This window comes from Hipposideros armiger, unplaced genomic scaffold (genome assembly GCF_001890085.2).
Source record: "Hipposideros armiger isolate ML-2016 unplaced genomic scaffold, ASM189008v1 scaffold_572, whole genome shotgun sequence".
Lineage (NCBI taxonomy): Eukaryota > Metazoa > Chordata > Mammalia > Chiroptera > Hipposideridae > Hipposideros > Hipposideros armiger.
Window position 1 is genome coordinate 973,280 of NW_017731922.1, and position 16,416 is coordinate 989,695.

The 16,416-nt window shown below is 53.9% G+C and overlaps 2 protein-coding genes across 3 annotated transcripts in view; one reads left to right on the forward strand and one right to left on the reverse strand.

Annotated features, from left to right (window-relative positions):
• Window positions 1-6,706, reverse strand: part of MCAT (malonyl-CoA-acyl carrier protein transacylase) — a 15,555-nt gene extending 8,849 nt beyond the window's left edge. The window contains exons 1-3 of the mRNA XM_019624012.1: window positions 6,237-6,706; window positions 5,044-5,131; window positions 2,257-2,474 (exon numbers count right to left, since the gene is read on the reverse strand). Of these exons, the coding sequence (XP_019479557.1) occupies window positions 2,257-2,474; window positions 5,044-5,131; window positions 6,237-6,656 (726 nt within the window). The 5' untranslated portion in view covers window positions 6,657-6,706. The remainder of the gene's footprint in view (window positions 1-2,256; window positions 2,475-5,043; window positions 5,132-6,236) is intronic.
• Window positions 6,707-12,307: 5,601 nt separating this feature from the next.
• TSPO (translocator protein) overlaps window positions 12,308-16,416 on the forward strand; it is a 12,253-nt gene continuing 8,144 nt past the window's right edge. The window contains exon 1 of one of the 2 annotated variants that reach the window (XM_019623981.1): window positions 12,308-12,366. The gene's annotated coding sequence lies outside the window, so the exon portion shown is untranslated. The other variant, XM_019623982.1, reaches the window with a different exon arrangement.

Here is a 16,416-nt window from a genome sequence, read left to right on the forward strand (position 1 = left end):
CCAGCTCCAGGTTGAGCTGTTGTTCAGCATCTTAGCTGTAGAGGGCAGTGTCACTGGCCCTCATATGTGGGATCCGAACTGGGGCCCCCTGGTGTCCCAAGCCAGCTGTTAACCAACGCGCCACTCGGCCGGCCCAATAGTAGATACTCTTAAGAGACCTGGTGCCTGCAACCACTGGAATCTGCTCAAGGGCTTCCAGTGCCCTAAACTGCCTGCCATGTCCCTGGAACCTGACACCGTCCAGGCCTCCTCAGAGGCTGGGCCAGCTGCTCCCTGGAATACTTGAGCCTTAAAAAGGTCATAGCAGCAGCACAACCTCGGGCAATTTTACTTTACCTCTTGGGCCTCAGTTTCCTCATCTATAAAATGGGGCTAACAATAGTTATAAAGCTATGGTACAGAGAACTAAGCTTAGCATACAAGTGCTATATAAGGGTTAGCAATTATTATCTTAACATGCTAAGCCCATCCATGTCCACTGGAAGAAAATATTACAGGGTAGCTATCTGTGTCCCCACAGGACAGGAGGGATCACTTTCTGTGGCATGGCGCTGGTCCGCCATCTCAGGGAGCTCCTCCCGGCAGGTGGAGTGCATCCTGCCCGCCCAGGCATGGCCAGTACAGCCGTGGTGCCTCCCGTCTCGCTCTCCTTGGCCCTGAGTCTCAGGGTTCCACATGGGGGCTGCTCCAGCCTGAGCCTTGGGGCAAAAGCGAAGTGGAGCCGAACCCAGCATAGCGAACCCTACCAGGAACGGGACCTCGCTCGTGAACCATGCCTGTGGGACCATTGAGGGGTCTGGCTGTCGGTGCGGCAGTCTAGCCCATCCTGACGGGCCTGGTGCCTCCCTCACATCCATGACCCCCCCATCTATCCCCATCTCACTGAGCGACATGCCCCAGCAGCCTCTGCACAGAGGCCTCCTGGGCCCCACAGCCCAGGCCCTCCCCACCATGCTGGGACTGGCGTGGCCGCCGGCCTCTACGTGGATGGCTCCTCGGTGGCACTTCTGCATCATTTCAGGTCTCGAGATGCTCCCATGTAGTCTCTGGACTCAGCCCACTCAACCCCAGGTTGGCCACTGCCGCAGGTCCAGCAGGCTCCTCTGGCCCTCAGCTCAGGCATGGGTCTAGCAGGGACCAAGGAGTCTTTTTCATATCAGTTGTAGAAATGGGGCTCCCCTGCTCAGGGGGACCCCTACCCTCACCTGAGCGCTTCGCTGTGGCACTTCTAACAGCACTAAAAGGCCAAACCTGGGAACCTGGGACTCCTCGCCCGGACCGGCTGCCCACCTGTCTGAGAGCCTGAGAGGGCGATTCCTGCCCTGGCTGGGGGCTCTCCTGGTCCACCTCTGGGCTTTAATCCAAAGCTGTTACTGGGAACGAGCAGCCAGCGCCATGATTAACTTGGGGGCCACTGTAACTGACCCTCCCATCACTGGAACTGTCACAGGCGGGACCTGTTGGTTCTCACTCATTCCGAGGAGATTCGTAGACACCTGGCATGCCGGCGCGGCCTAAAGGGAGGATGGGCTGAGCGCGGCGGAGCGGAGGAGACAGGCACTCCAGAGGGAGACAGACTTGAGTTCCCCTGTCGTAGCACCTGCCTCTCTCTGCCTCGGCTTCCTCATGTTTAAAACATGAGGACTCCTTCCAGAGCACAGCACTGGCTGTGCGGACGGGGTGAGCCGCCCTTTCCATCGGGCACTCCCTGCCTCTCTGCTGGGGACGCCCCGCCTCTTGGTGCCACATCCTCAGGTCCACCTTTACTGTGCCCCGAAACCTGGTCTCCTTGGCTCACCGCCGGCCTTCCCTGGATGGCAGGAGCCCGGGCTTGTCAGTTACATGTGCCCTCCGTCCTTGTTACATACGAGCTGCTGAAGAAATGACGTCTGGGGACGCGGCGAATGGGAGGGAGGCCAGAAGGAGAGGAAGTTAACTCAGTGCGAAAACAGACAGCTAAGCAGAGCAGGGGGAACCACCCCCTAGGAAACGGCTCTGCTCTCTCCGAGGAAGCAGCGGGATCAGGAAGGCCCTGGCGATCATCTGGTTCAGGTGGGCTGGGCGATTTGCCCAAGGTTCCAGCCTGCACGTGGTGAAGTGGGCGCCGCACCCCAGCCTCCTGCCTCCCTCTGCAGTGCTCACTCCACCACACGCTCCCCGAAGACTACGGCTCCGCAGAACACCCATTACACCACTGTGGGCTCACGGGTGTGGAAGTTCCAACCTTCTATAGGACCGGGGCCCGTCAGCACCAACCTCCAGGTGTCCTGCGATCACCCTGCCATCCGGAAAGAGGTAGTTGGCCACCTCGCACACAGGGTTCTCGATGCCCAAAGCCTCGCAGTGTTCCCGGGCTTCCAAACAGGCGAGGGTGAACTCGGACTGAGGCTGGCCGAGGACGGACAGCATCCCACTGGGGACGGCATCCGAGGCTTCCTGCATGGCCTCGGCTCGGATTTTCACTGCATACAAACCTATGCAGAGAGAAGTGCATTTGGAAAAATCAGGACATGGAAGGAGGAACGCCCAGACCTGAAAGACACAGCACAGTCCCACGCTGCGTGCTGGAGACACAGGCACTGGCACTCGTCACCAGGCCACACGGCCAGAGCTCTGCTGTGCCTACCACATAGAGACATGCCACCAGAACGCAGGGTGCTGTCCTTGGCACAACACTAATTAACCCACGGAGCTTCCTGCCTGCCTTAAGATGGCTTGGACTGGACCAGGGGTGATTTTACCCCAAAGACAGTGTCTGGAGATATTTCTTGATTGCCACAACTGGGGTGGGGGGTGTGTGCTAGACTAGCATCTGGTGGGTAGAGGCCAGGGATGCTACTCAACATGCAAAGCACCCCCAAAACAAAGAATTCGCTGGTCCAAAATGTCAATAGCACCGTTGTTGAGAAACCCTGGAGTAGGGTGACAAGGAACAGACTTTTGGGCTACACTGCTCTGGGCAAGTCATGACCTCCCTCCAGGTCAAATTTTTAGTTAGCAAAATGAGGATAACAGAATCTAATCTGTTTAGATTGCTGTGAAAAGTGGGAGTTATATTAATTAAGAGAAATCATGCTGAACAGGGAAAATAAGAGCCATCAGTATTTGGAATGATGTACAAACTATAAACAATTACATGCATTTCAGTAACACATAATTATAAATCAAGCATTACTGCCCTCCCTTCGAGCTGGAGAGCCTGACACCGCCAAGGCAGGCGAGCTAAGACGCAGGGCTCCTGCTGCGTTCCGCGTGGCTCAAGTGCAAGGTGAGAGACAGGGCTGTACCCAGGTAGGCAGTGCCACTGGTCATGACATAAGGATGGCCCGAACTACTGGACGCCCACCATCCTGGGCTTGGGTCTGCTCCCTGGGAAGGGGATGACCAGACCAAGGAGAGGTTAGGGGACCAGTCCTGGGGTTTGACGGGACAACAGACAAGGTCTGAGGAACAAATCCTGCACCTTTCTCTCAAACGCATCTCCACTCACTCGGTACATTTATACGTGTGTTTGTACTGGACTCTTAGCCACCTTACATGAATAGAACTGTGCAGCAAACACATTAAAAGCCTGTGGTGGGAAGCAGAACACACAGGAATGTGGAGATAGCATGTGGAAATCCTCCCATGCAGGCAGTCAGTCAATAACTATGCAACACGTCAAGCGGAAAAACCGAACATAGAATGTACACATGCTATAATTCTGAGAATTATTTACACATAAAACCATGGGTATAAAATAGTTTTATTAGGATGTGGAAATATGAAACTTTTTTCATTTCCTTAATAGTGCTCTAATTTTGTTTTTTTTTAAACACTGAGGTGAAATTCACATAAAATATAACCAGTTTCAAGAGTACAATTCGGTGGCATTTGTTGTATTCACGATGTGCAACCACCAGCTCTAAGTTTTAAACTTTCCGCCATAAAACACCCCAGACCCCCTAAGTGCAATCACTCCCTGTTTATCCTTCCCTCCACCCCCAGTAACCACTACTCTGTTGTCTCTATATGGATTTGCATATTCTGGACATTTCCTATAAAAGAGATCACACAATATGTAATCTCTGTGTCTGGCTTCTTTCACCGAGCATGTTTTGGGGGTTCATCATGTTGCAGTGTGTGTCAGGACTTCATTCCTGAATAATATATTCCATTACCTAGATGTACATTTATTCATTCATTCATCCGATGATGGACATCTGGACTGCTCCCATCTTTTGGTTATTAGGAATAATGCTGTTATAAACATTTGTGTACAAGTCTTTCCATGTGGGCTTATGTTTTCATCTTAGGTATATGCCTCCAAGTACAGCTTTTGGCTCATGTGGTAATTCTACATTTCACTTTTCAAGGAACCACCAGTGTCCACAGAGGCCGCACCATTTAACATTCTCACCAGCAGTGTGTGAGGTTCCTATTTTTCCACATTCTTGCCAACACTTATTATTTTCCTTTTTTTGTTGTTGTTGTTGTTTTAAACTAAAGCCACCATAGTGGGTGTGAAGTGATATCTCATGGTGGTTTTGATTAGCATTTCCCTAATGATTAGTGATGGTGAACATCTTTCCATGTGCTTATTGGCCATTTGTGTATCTTCTCTGGAGAAATGTCTATTCAAGTCCTTTGCCTGTATTTAACTATAAGCAAAAATGTTTAACTTTGAACTATAAGCCAAACTCTTAAGAAGTGAAACTGATATTCATTTCCTCTTTTTCATTCAGTGAATATCTATCGAGCATCTACCAGGTGACAGGCACTGAAGGCGTGTGAGTGGACTAAGAACGCACAGCACAGTGGAAAGACGGGCAAGCAAGCAGGCTTCATGAGATTACGAAAAGAAACCCCTGATGGACCCTCGAGGCTTAAAAGGGAATCAGGGCGAGGTCTGGTCCTCGGGTTCCAACGTCAACCCATCCACATGCTCCCTTCTCTATCACCCCTGAGTGGGCCCAGAATTATTTTTGGCAGTGTCCCTTATCCCCAATGAGCCCAGCAAGTCAACACCACTGTGCAAAACAAACCAAACCCCTTTCTGTGTACCTTCCGTAAACTCCATGGCTCCGGCAAACACTAGGGCTGCAAATTCTCCCACACTGAATCCAGCAGCAGCAACACAGTTCTCAATAACCTGTGGTGACAGATGCAGAACGTGAGGCCATGTTCCCAGGGAGCTCAGTCTGGGGCTCTGCACTTGAGAGCTGGCAGCGGCTCAGTGTTCAATGATTCAGGGAGACAGGTTCGACTGGCCTGGTGTTCCAGCTAGAAGGGGACACACAGAAGTGGCCTTGACAATTGCTGATCCAGCCCCTGGACTGATGAGGAACTTTCCTGGCTGACTCGAGATAAAGCTGTTGACTCCAACTCAGACCCCTGGGTTCTCTAGCTCTGCCCTGGAGCCGCCTCTCTGGCCCATGAGGAGCCAGAGGGAGCTAAGCATAGAAGCTAAAAGTATGACTTTCAGAGCCACAGAGAGTTGGACTTGACCCTAACCTCTCTGAGCCTCAGTTATCTCATCTGTGACATGGGGAAAGGGCAGGACCTACCTCACAGGGCTGCTGAGAGGATTCTATAAAAACTGTCTCTAAAGCACTTAGCACAGACCTGGCCCAGGGTAAGCACTCAATGAATGTTATTATCACAACTCCAAAGGAGCACTGAACTACTTCCTCTAGTATCTCTGAGTCTCCTTTCCTCATCCACAAAATAACAGTATTTACCTCACAAGGTGGTTGTGAGGGTGAAATGGAGTAAAGGGTTTAAAGTATTAGCTGAACTCTGTCTTGATATTAAATAATAATAGCAATCGATTCACACCTTCAAGTGAAGTGAGTCTCAGATAGCATCTTCTCAATGATCTTCCACTTAAGGATATTTAATCCTTCTGAAATCATTTAGTAATTCATTAAATTATTAAGGATCATTAAAATCGCTCCCCGGTCCTTGACTCCTCGGCCCCTTCCCCTGCTCTGTTTTCCTTTCTACAACACTTCTCATCTTTAACGTACTATGTAATTTACATACTGCATTGATTCTTTATTATCTGTCTCCCTCCTCTAGGGCAGTGACCCTTGTTTTGTTTATGGCTGTCAGCCTAGCGCCTGGTGCCTGACACAGAGCGGTAACTCGGTAAGAATCAGCGCAAAGAGTCAGGCACGAGAGTACTCCGGCCTGGCGGGCAGGAGCCGCGGGCAGATCCCGTCTACCCCGGCCTGCTACGGGTCCTCGGGCCTCACCGCGGGCTGCAGGTGATGCAGTTTCTCCACGGCGGCCAGCGAAGCCACGAAGACAGCGGGCTGGCAGTGCACGGTGCGGTCCAGGTCCTCCTGCGGCCCGTGCAGGCTCAGCTCCAGCAGGTCATAGCCCAGCACGCGGCGGGCTGCGGCGTAGAGCTCGCGGACGCGCGGGTAGCGGAGCAGATCGCCGCCCATGCCCACCACCTGGCTGCCCTGGCCCGGGAAGAGCAGCACTGAGCACTGACTCGGCAGCCGCCGGGCCGCCGCCTCCCGAGGCCCTTCCTCCTTTGCTGTCGCATCTCGCAGCAGCTCCGTCACGTCCACTGCGCCCGGCGGACGCCCTCGGAAGCTTGAGGAGCGGGAGCAGCACTTCGCGCCCCAGCTCCAGGCCCTCACTGCCTGCGCGACCCGGACGCTCATGCTGGGGACCCTGACCCACGCGCGTTACCGGGGCGACCGAGGCCCGACTGCGGCGGCGCGGTCCTTGACGCATTTCCTTCCGGGCGGGCCCAGGCACCCGGGGGTGGGAAGAAAGGTTCCGCCGTTAGGATCCGTCCCAGCTCCGAGCTCTTTCATTGCTGCATGCAGGGACCCCAGAGTGACCCTTGCGGTTTCTTAAACCTCCACAGGAAAGAATAAGACACGACACCGCACCACAATGAGCCCTCAAAAATATGTATTGAATAAACTACGCAATGTAATATTCACTCTTTATGTCTAGCACGTGAAAAGTGCTTGAAACGCTTCCACAGTCCTTCTTCCTGGGTGGTAAGCAAGATAACAGCACTCTTTTTTATGTTTTCTACAAACAAGACACGATGCACAGTGCATAATAAACACCCACTAAATATCTGTTCCGTTGAACAAAGCCCTGGATATCTTTCAGACATTAACTTATTTAATTCCTCGCAGCAACACTATGGTGGACAGGTGCTACTATTATCCTTATGGGTAAATAGACTAAGGCTCTAAGATTGAGTTGACAGGTGGTTTAGTGACAGAAGGGTTAGGAATTGGGGTTCTCCGTCTTCTGAGCAGAGGTGTGAGGCTGGGTTAAAGTCTAACTGACTTCACCCCTAACCACACCCCCTTCCCCTCTGCCCCTCCCTCATTTCCTGTCAGCTTCTTCTAAGGAGCCGGGACACACACACACACACACANCTGTCAGCTTCTTCTAAGGAGCCGGGACACACACACACACACACACACACACACACACACACACACACACACACACACTTTCTCGCTTTCTCTCACTACACACCTCATAATGAGAAAGATCGAGGTAGAATCACATCAGCAGATCTACTTCAGTGAGCTTGTCATAAGAATTAAACGAGTAAAAACCTAACTGTCAGGACATCATAGCAACCTTGCTTTTGACAAGGAAAAAGTGGAAATAAACTGCATGTCCAACTAGAGGAGATTAGTTAAATGAATTATGACAAATCTATACAATGCCGTGGTCATAAAAAATATGGAGTGTTCAGGTTAAGACATGAATGGAGCACACACTGCCTCTAGGAGCCTGTAAATCCACAGTAAAGGGGTCTTTTAAAGACATAAATCCACCAGGACAGGGAGAACAGGAAAGGGGGCCCCAGCAACAGAACCTCTGGAAGCTGGAAAGCAGGTAGACCAGTATTACTTGACTTAACAGACCCCAGACAGCCAGATGCCTCCCAGCACTGGGGAAAGCTGAGAACCAACTCTTATTCATACAACAGAATCCTCAAAATCTTAGGAACTGGCAGCATTAGCTTCTTCTAGATCTAAGGGTGCAAGAGAGCTAAAATAAAGAGAACCAGAATAGTTGAAGGTGCCTTTAAGGGACAGTTAGATCTTTAGATCCCCTCCCTTCCTCCAGCCACTGGGTGATGCCCCTCCCCCATTCTGGCAAACTTCTGTGGTTTAGCTTTGGAAAGGGCTGCACAGCCCAGAGACAGTGGTGACTATGGGTACGCTGCCAAAACAGATGGATACTGAATGCTGAATGCAGAGACTTCCTCCAGTCTCCCTACTGAGCTCCCAGAAAACCAGAGCTTGACCCTGACCCTCCAGGTAAGGGACTAGAGGACCTTGGGGAATCTGACTAGTCCAAGAGGAAAATCCTAAAGATAGTGACAGTTTAGGAAGTTCCCAGCCAAGTGGCCCATCAAGTTCAACTTACAGTGAAGCTAAACCAACAAATAGCATCCACAGACTTATTTTCTTCCTTTTCTTCTAATCATGAGCAGCCGGCCAAAGATTCCCCAGGCATCCGAGGAAAGCCTCCTACAAGCAGAAACAAACCAACCAACCAACAAACAAAACTGCATAGGATTCAGAGACTAAAGAAAACTAACACTGATAATTGAGAAGAGAAGAAGATGCTGCATCCATGAAAAAGGAACAGAAAGTATATATATTATATGAAACAAAAAATAACCCCTGGAAATGAAAAATAGGATAGCAGAATTGAAAAACTCAATAGAAAGCCAGGAAGAGAAAGTTGAGAAAAACCTCACAGAAGGTAAAGCAAAAAGGCAAAACATGAGGAGGAGAGAAAAGGAACATGAGAAGGAGAGAAAAGGAACATGAGAAGGAGAGAAAAGGAAGTTAGAAGACCAGCCCAGGAGGCCCAGGATTCTGAGTAACAGGGCTTCTGGAAAGAGAAGTGAGAAAATCGAGGGAAGGCAATCATAAAAAAATGTTTTTGTTAAGTGAAATAAGTCAGACAGAAAAAGTCGAGAGCCATATGATTTCACTGATATGTGGGATATAAAACTGAAAGCAACAAAGGAACAAGACAAACAAATAAAGAAACAAAGCCTCTTAGACACAGACAATAGTTGAGTGGTTACCAGAGGGTAACCGGGGAGGGAGGTGGTAGATGAGGGTAAAGGGGATCAAATATATGGTGATAGAAGGAGAACTTACTCTGGGTGGTGAACACACATTGTGATATGTAGATGATGTATTACAGAATTGTACACCTGAAACCTGTGTAACTTTACTCACCATTGTCACCCCAATAAACTGTAAAAACCAAAAAAAAATGTTTTTAATTTTTGGACAATGAAGGATATGAGTTTCCTGTATGGAAGGACCCTGAGTGCTGGTACAATGGATGAAATTAGACCCCCTTAGAGAAATATCAGTGTGAAATTTCAGGACTCTGGGGACAAACATCTTAAAATTCTCCAGGAAGAACAAACTACAAAGGCTCAAAACACAGAATAGCTTCAGCCTGCTCATCAGCGCTGTGGCAGCTGGAAGACCATGTCTTCAGGATGCCAAGGGACAGATGTCTCCAACTTTGAATTCTCACTCAGCCAAGCATCAATCAACCACGGGGGAGAAAGCAAGATTTCAAAATGATAGCTTCTGTGCAATCTTTCTCAAGAACTGGAGAACGGGCTCATCACAAACACGGCGTGGGGGGGACGACGACCAAGAAAGGTATCAAGGTGTCATCCAGGAAATGAACTAGCCAGCAGAGGGGTCAAGGGCATCCCCTGGATGGTGGTGAAGAGGGACCCAGGATGATGTGTGCACAGACGTGCGAGCAGCCAGTCCAGTTGGGAGCAGCGTGACTCCAGGGATGTACTGAGGGCTGTCATCCCCAAGACGCCAGCTGTCACTGTGCTGCCTGTTTAAGAACTGAATCCCTGGTGAGCCCAGACCAGATTCTTGTCCACACATGGCCTGTCTTGATCGCAGGCTGATGAGATCCTGTTCTCCCCTCCATTGCCTGCTGCCTGGCTTAGCTGAGGACACTGGTTCCACCTCACAGAAGTGTCCCCCCTACTCCTGAGGTCTGAACACAGATGCAAGATGGCCTGAGCTCAGAAGGAAGAAGGGCAGAATTCACGTCGCAGACCATTTCCTGCCGAGTGCCCCTGAAACAGCCCTGCCAGACATGCCTCACCCCCAACCTTGCCCTCCTCCGACTGTCCCAGCTAGGGCTCTTCTCGTCAATGCTCAGGGAGGCTGAGGCCAGTGTGTGCCCCAAAGGCTCAGTTTAGTTTTACCTGGTCTGGCCTCATGCCCACTCTCTCCAGCCAGGGTGCTGCCCTTTGACCTCTCTGAGCATGTGAGGTGGGGTCAATCTGGGGATTGGGAGGGTGTTTTCCCTGCCTCTTCCCCAGATGGACTGAGGCTAGGGACTCGATTTGCTTGTGTTGTATTCTCCAGGGTTCAGACCAGAGCTGGGCCCCCACACGCTCAATATATATGTTTCTCTAGGTTGGCACATGCCAAATGCACGCGAGGCTCCCATGCTCAGTGCTGTGGAGTTTAGAGGTCACTGCCCACTTAGAGTGGGGGTGGCACAGAGTTGGGGTTATAGAAGAGCTTCCTGGAGTGACACTGGAGAGCAGTCAGACTTGGACACATGGAGATACCCAGGATGGGGGTGAATGGTGTGCTAGGCAGGGGGAACAGTATGTGAAAAGGCACAGAGTTGAGCAAGGGTGGGGTTGTCGGCTTGACCCCACAGGTACAAGGCTTGGACTGGATCCTAAGGCAGTGGAAGCCATGGAGGGTCCTGAGCAGAAGCAGGGCACGGAAGGGACAAGAGGGGACCTTGGGGCCAGCTAAGGCCTGTGGCTGCTGCCCGGAGGAGGGACAGTCACTGCCGCCCAGGTGGGGGCGATGGGTCCCAGGAAGGAGGCAGAAGTCATAGGAGGTGTGCAGGCAGAGAGAGGGATGGGGCACCCACATCGGCACCCAGACCTGTGGAGTGAGTCCCTAGAGCAGCAACTCCCACTCTGAGCGGTAGGGTCTCCAGCAGGGTCTCGCCTCTGAATGGGGGTGAACTTCAGGAGGGCAGAGCCTTGAGTGTTTGTGCTCAGCTCCTCTCGTTGGCCCTGGCATATAGCAAGTATTTGGGGACAGCAATCTCTGCCTCCCAGGGTGCCCCTGGGGGCCTGGAGTCCTGTGTACAGCACGGGGGAGGCCGGATGGAAATGGAATTGCTTCTTCCCCACGTGTCTTCTGGGGGGAGTCAAGTGTGCCACTCAGCCAAAGCCATGGGCACCTCCTTACAGGTAGAAGGTGAGGGCTGGCTTCTCCAGGGAGGCGTGGCCAGACCGCTTTCATTAGGAACAGAGGCACCGGGGAAAATGTTTTAATTTCTTTTAAAATCAGAAGGAAAAGATGGATAGAGTCCAGCCTGGATTATACTTGTCCTTATACCAATGCAGTTAAAGGTGGAAGGGGCCCACGGAGGCAAACATGCCAGGGCCTAGGGAAGTCAGGAGGCTCCAGGCCACTCTGCCTGGGGAAAAGTAGTTGCAGTTCACCTTGGCCCCCAGAGGACCAGTTTGGGCAGTTATGGCTCCTGTAAGCTGAGGGCCCTGCCAGACCAAGTCCTCCGAAGGTGGCCAGGACAGGCCCTAGGCTGCAGTAATAAAGCAGCAAGTAAACAGGGAGGTGAGGTGCTTAAGGCCTGGGGCTGGACACACCAGTCCCATGTGGGTGACCCTGGTAAACAGGAGGCCACCTCTAGGCTGTAATGATTGCAGCCTCCAGCCTCCGCTCACTGAGCGTCACCCAGCTGCAGGGCGCCCTGCCTGCATTACCATGGGGCATCCTCATTACGCCCACGATGATGTGCCCATTTTACAGATGAGAAGATGGAGGCAGAAGAACCAGCCACAGAGTGGCAGAGCCAAGGTAGAGTGCAGTTTTGCCTTGGTGCCCTGGTGCAACAGCTAAAGGAACTAGGGTGCTCCTCCGGAGATGGGGGGCCAGGCTGTTGTGTAGGAGGATGTTCAGGGCTTTGCCATCACGTAATTCCCCTCCTGAGCTCCCTCTCTGTCCCCCATCTTACAGATGGGAAAAGTGAGGCTCAAGAAGAGAAGCAACCTGTCTGCGGGCACAGCTGGAACGCGGCGTCCGTATGCCCTGCGCACAGGGGAGGAGAAGCGGCGGCGAGACCGGCTCGCTGGCGGCGCGAAGCAGCAGAGCGAGCTCCCCGTCCCGCCGCCGGCAAGCCAGCGTGGGTCGCGGCCCGGGCTTCCAGCCAAGCGGGGCGGGGCCGTGGCCTGGGCGGGGGCCGGGCGGGGCTTTGCTGCCGGGGCGGGGCGGGGCTGGGCTGCAGCCTCCCGTCGCGCAGCGCCCTTCCCGGAACAAGTCCTCTTTGCTGGTGAGTGGGGACGGGGTGCCGAGCGGGCAGCAAGCAAGGGCCTCCGCGCGGGTGGAACCGCCGACAGGGCCTGCCCGCCGGCGCGGGGCCCTAGGGGAAACTGAGGCCGGAGGTGGCAGGTCAGAGCCGCAGGGCGAGGGGAGGGCGCGGGGCTGCACTGGGCTGTCGGGTCAGCTGGAGTGGGCGGCGGACTGCCCCGGCCCCGACCTCCGAGGTCGGGGGGGTAGGAAGGGGGGGGTTCCTGCGCAGCGGGGTTCCCGTCGGAAAGGGGAAGACGTGCAGGGGGAGGGGTGGCGGGGACTTGGGCAGCCCTGCCCTGCCTCGTCCCACCTCCGCTCTGCCCCTCCGCGCCAGGCTGCTCGGCCCCGCGGGAAGCGGAGCCGCCGGGCGGGGTGGGGCGGGGTGGGGCCGGGCCGAAACCTCCTCCCTTGCCCGTTCCTGATGATGAGGAGCAAGTCGAGGCAGGGGAGGGTGGGAGTGGCCCCGCAGAGTACCTTGAGGATCATAAAATGCCGGGGAGATCTCGGCCTCCTGATCCACTTGAAACACCTCGTTTCTAGGGGAGGAAACTCAGGCCAGGTTGGGGAGGTTATTTGCCCAAAGTCAGGTGAGGCCCCAACGGGCTTTAGAACGGGGTCCCTACTTCCCAGTCCAGTCAGTGCTCAGGTGAGCTGTAGCCTGGACGGGAGCCTGGTGTGGGACCTGTCTGTCCCCTCCCTTCCCTGCAAAGGATCTCAGAACCCAGGTGGGAAGGGTCGTGGGGCTTCCAGTGTACACACTGCTGAGTGCTGAGGTCGGTCTGGCAGACGCCGGCCGCCTGTTCTTGGCTGGGAGCCTCTCCGCCTGGCCTGCCAAGGCGTGGTGGTACTTGATACCAGGTGCTCTAGGATGGACAGCAGGAGGAGCAGGACTTGAGCTCAGGGACAAGGGACTGAGGCCGTTCCTTGGGTCATGGGTAAGGAGAGGATGTCAGAGGAGGCAGTGTACAAGAAGCACCCGCCCGGGGCGCCTGGCACACTGGGCGAAGGGCCCGGTATCTCCGTGGGTGGAGTGTGGCCCCCGCAGGGCAGCAGGAGGCAAGCGACAGCTCCTTGGTGGCAGCAGCGCTTGTTCACTGGCTGTGACAGGGACTGAGGAGCGTGGAGGGTGTCAGGCCTCTTCCTCAGTCCCCAGATGGCTGTTCAGTGCCCCCAAAGGGAACCTCACAGGTGATCCTGGGCCCCCAAGGGAGCCCTTTGAACTGGGGGGAACTGAGCCTCACCCAGGAACCGTCACCCGGGGTTTGAATGAGTGGGGTCTGATCGCAAAGCCTTGCAGCGGGCAGCTGCGGCGGGAGGGGCCTGGGCTGACAGGGAGGGAGCCCCTTTTTACTATGCGCACTGTTGCTTTTTCGTTATTTTATTTTTGAATCTGAGTTTCTGTTATTTGTATTTTGTTTTACTTACTTTTGATTGTGCAATGTCTGCATGTGCGCTCTGTAAAAACGTCATGCTCGCTTGATAAAGCACATACCCCCTTGTGACCCCAGCCCCACCCCAGCCCTCCCCGGTGACCCACTGATGTGGATCCTTCCAGACCCGTTGTCTTTTACGTTGGACACTTTCATAATGAAGAGGCTTCACAAAGGTCATGATGAGGAATTGCTGTGAGTCGTTCAAAAAAATACAAAAACCAAGTCCCTGGGACAGTGGTAGCTTCAGGGGTAAGACCCAAGGGTTGGGTACAGCTGGGAATGGAGGGATCAGAGAAAGGGCAAAACCCTTTGTGCTGTTTCTGGGCAGCAATTTTATCACCTTCTATAAGGAGGGTCACCTGTAGGGAACCAAAGGATACTCTAGAGACCCACTGGCTCAGCCGCACTTTAACAGATGGGGACACAAAGGTGGGGAGGAGGTGAGGCCCTAAAGCCAGGAGTGAAGCATCACTAGGATGGGAGGTCCTGCCTCCTCCCCTTCTCCCCGCCCCCCTCGGGACAGGGAGGGGCTCAGATCCTATAACTGCACTGCTGCCCAGTGGGGGCTGGGACATTGGCCCTGGGGCTGGAAAGAGTGAGGCTGTTGGCCCTGAGAGAACCTTCTGGCACTGGGCAGAGGGTGGAAAGGCTGAGGTGGGGTGGGAGCATCCTGTGGCCCAAGCCCGCCCTCAGAGCTGCAAACTTCTGGGGTAGGCTATCAGTGCCATGCTAGGACGAGAAGGAGGCTGAGAGAGGGGAGGTGACACAGCCCTCATGAGTGATTGTGTGGCTCAGGTCAGGCCTGCGGACCCGCAGCTCAGGGGGCAGGGGTGGTGGTGTGGGCCTCAGAGTTACACAGACCTGGAAAGTTCTGTGACTCCTAGTGCCCCAATTTCCTCATCTGGACAGTGGGAATAGTACCGAATACACTGGGGAGGCCGCGAGGGCCATGTGGCTCAGGGCCCCCGAGCAGAGAAGCAGCTGGTCCTCTCCCCGGCAGCCGCTGTGAAGAATAAGTGAAGTAACGACCATCAGGATGCCCAGCCTGGCCTGCAGCACGCCCTCCACCCAGCACCCCCTGCCACTCATTCCTCAGAGGCCTAGAACCTTCTCCTGACCCGAGGTCCTGAGCCCTCTGCTTTGCTCTGTGAGTGGCCCTAGGCCTTGAGGGCAGAGCCTTCTGTGGACCATTTTCACCCACTGAGTGCCCGGCTGACGTTTGACATTTTCTTAGCCTGGGATCTGTGCCATGGGGCCACTTCTTTCCTTGGAGGAAATGGGGTGAATGGCCCCCAGCACTCACATCCACAGCCTCTCTCTCATCTGGTCCTCACTTGAGCCTCCTCATGACCCCATGAAGCAGGCAGTGCAGGTTATACCCACCTGACAGGGGGAAACTGAGGCACACACAGGAGCATTGGCCTGGGGTCACCAAGCAAATCGAAGGCAAGCCAAAGTTTGGGTTCTTAGTCACCTTCTGACAGAGATACAAATAAAGGGCAGGTGGGTGGCTTTGTCCCCCTGCCTGAGTCCTGAGACCCTTCCTGGCCATGGGTGCTGCCTGGTTCTCCCCGACCCTCCGTGGGGCCCCTTTCCAGAGTGGATCTGTCTCAGGCCTGCCTGGGCCAGCTGCCCTGCCCAGCCCGGCCCAGCATGACTCAGCTTGGTGGGTCCCGCCCCCCTAAAGTGATTCAGGAGCTGGGCAGTCCCCAAGAGGCCCCAGGAAGCTCCTTGCCTGGCTCTCTCCATGTGGGGCATTTGGCCTCCCTGTTTCCTGACCCTCTGATGCCCTAGGCCCAGTGGCGCGTAAACACGGCCAGGTCCTCAAAGCAGCAGCCTGGGGTGGGGCAGGGGCATGGGGCTCAGACCCCACTCTGTCACTTTGGTCCATAGTGAAGCCACCACCCCCTGGTGGGCCTCTGTTCTGTACAGTGGGGGACTTGGACTGTGGGCTTTAGGGCCCGATCAGCTGGCACATCGGGCCAGTCCTATGTGGGGACTTCCTGGCTGGGTGCTGTGGCAGGGTAACATGAACACCCCTGCCCAAAAAACCTTGGGGAGAAGTACAAACCCATGCTGCAATGTGGAGGAACCTCAAAAACATGCTCAGTGAGAGAAGCCAGAATGACATTTACATGAAATATCCAGAAAAGGTAAATCTGTAGAGGCAGACAGCAGATTGGGGGTTCCTGGGGCTGGGGGAGGAGGAATGAGGAGTGGTCGCTCATGGGTTCGGGGGCTCTTCTGGGGTGATGAAATGTTTTAGAACTTGGTATCGATGGCGGTTGTGCAACATGGGTCGAGCACTAAATACCACTGAATCGTGCACTTCAAAATGGTTAATTTCGCATTCTGTGAATTTCACCTCAATTTAAAAAAATAGAACAAAGCTGGACAGGAAGCCACTGCAGGTCTTAGAGCAGGAGTGATGAGGAGGAAGCAGAGGACCCGGGGGTGGGGTGGGGGGCAGATGGAGCAGGGTCTGGGGCCCGGGGTCAGGCAGGGATGCCAGAACAAATACTTAGCGTAAGCAGGCGGCTGTGCAAGTCATTGTGCAAACCAGGGTACTTCTTTTTTTTTTTTTTTTAAAGATTTTT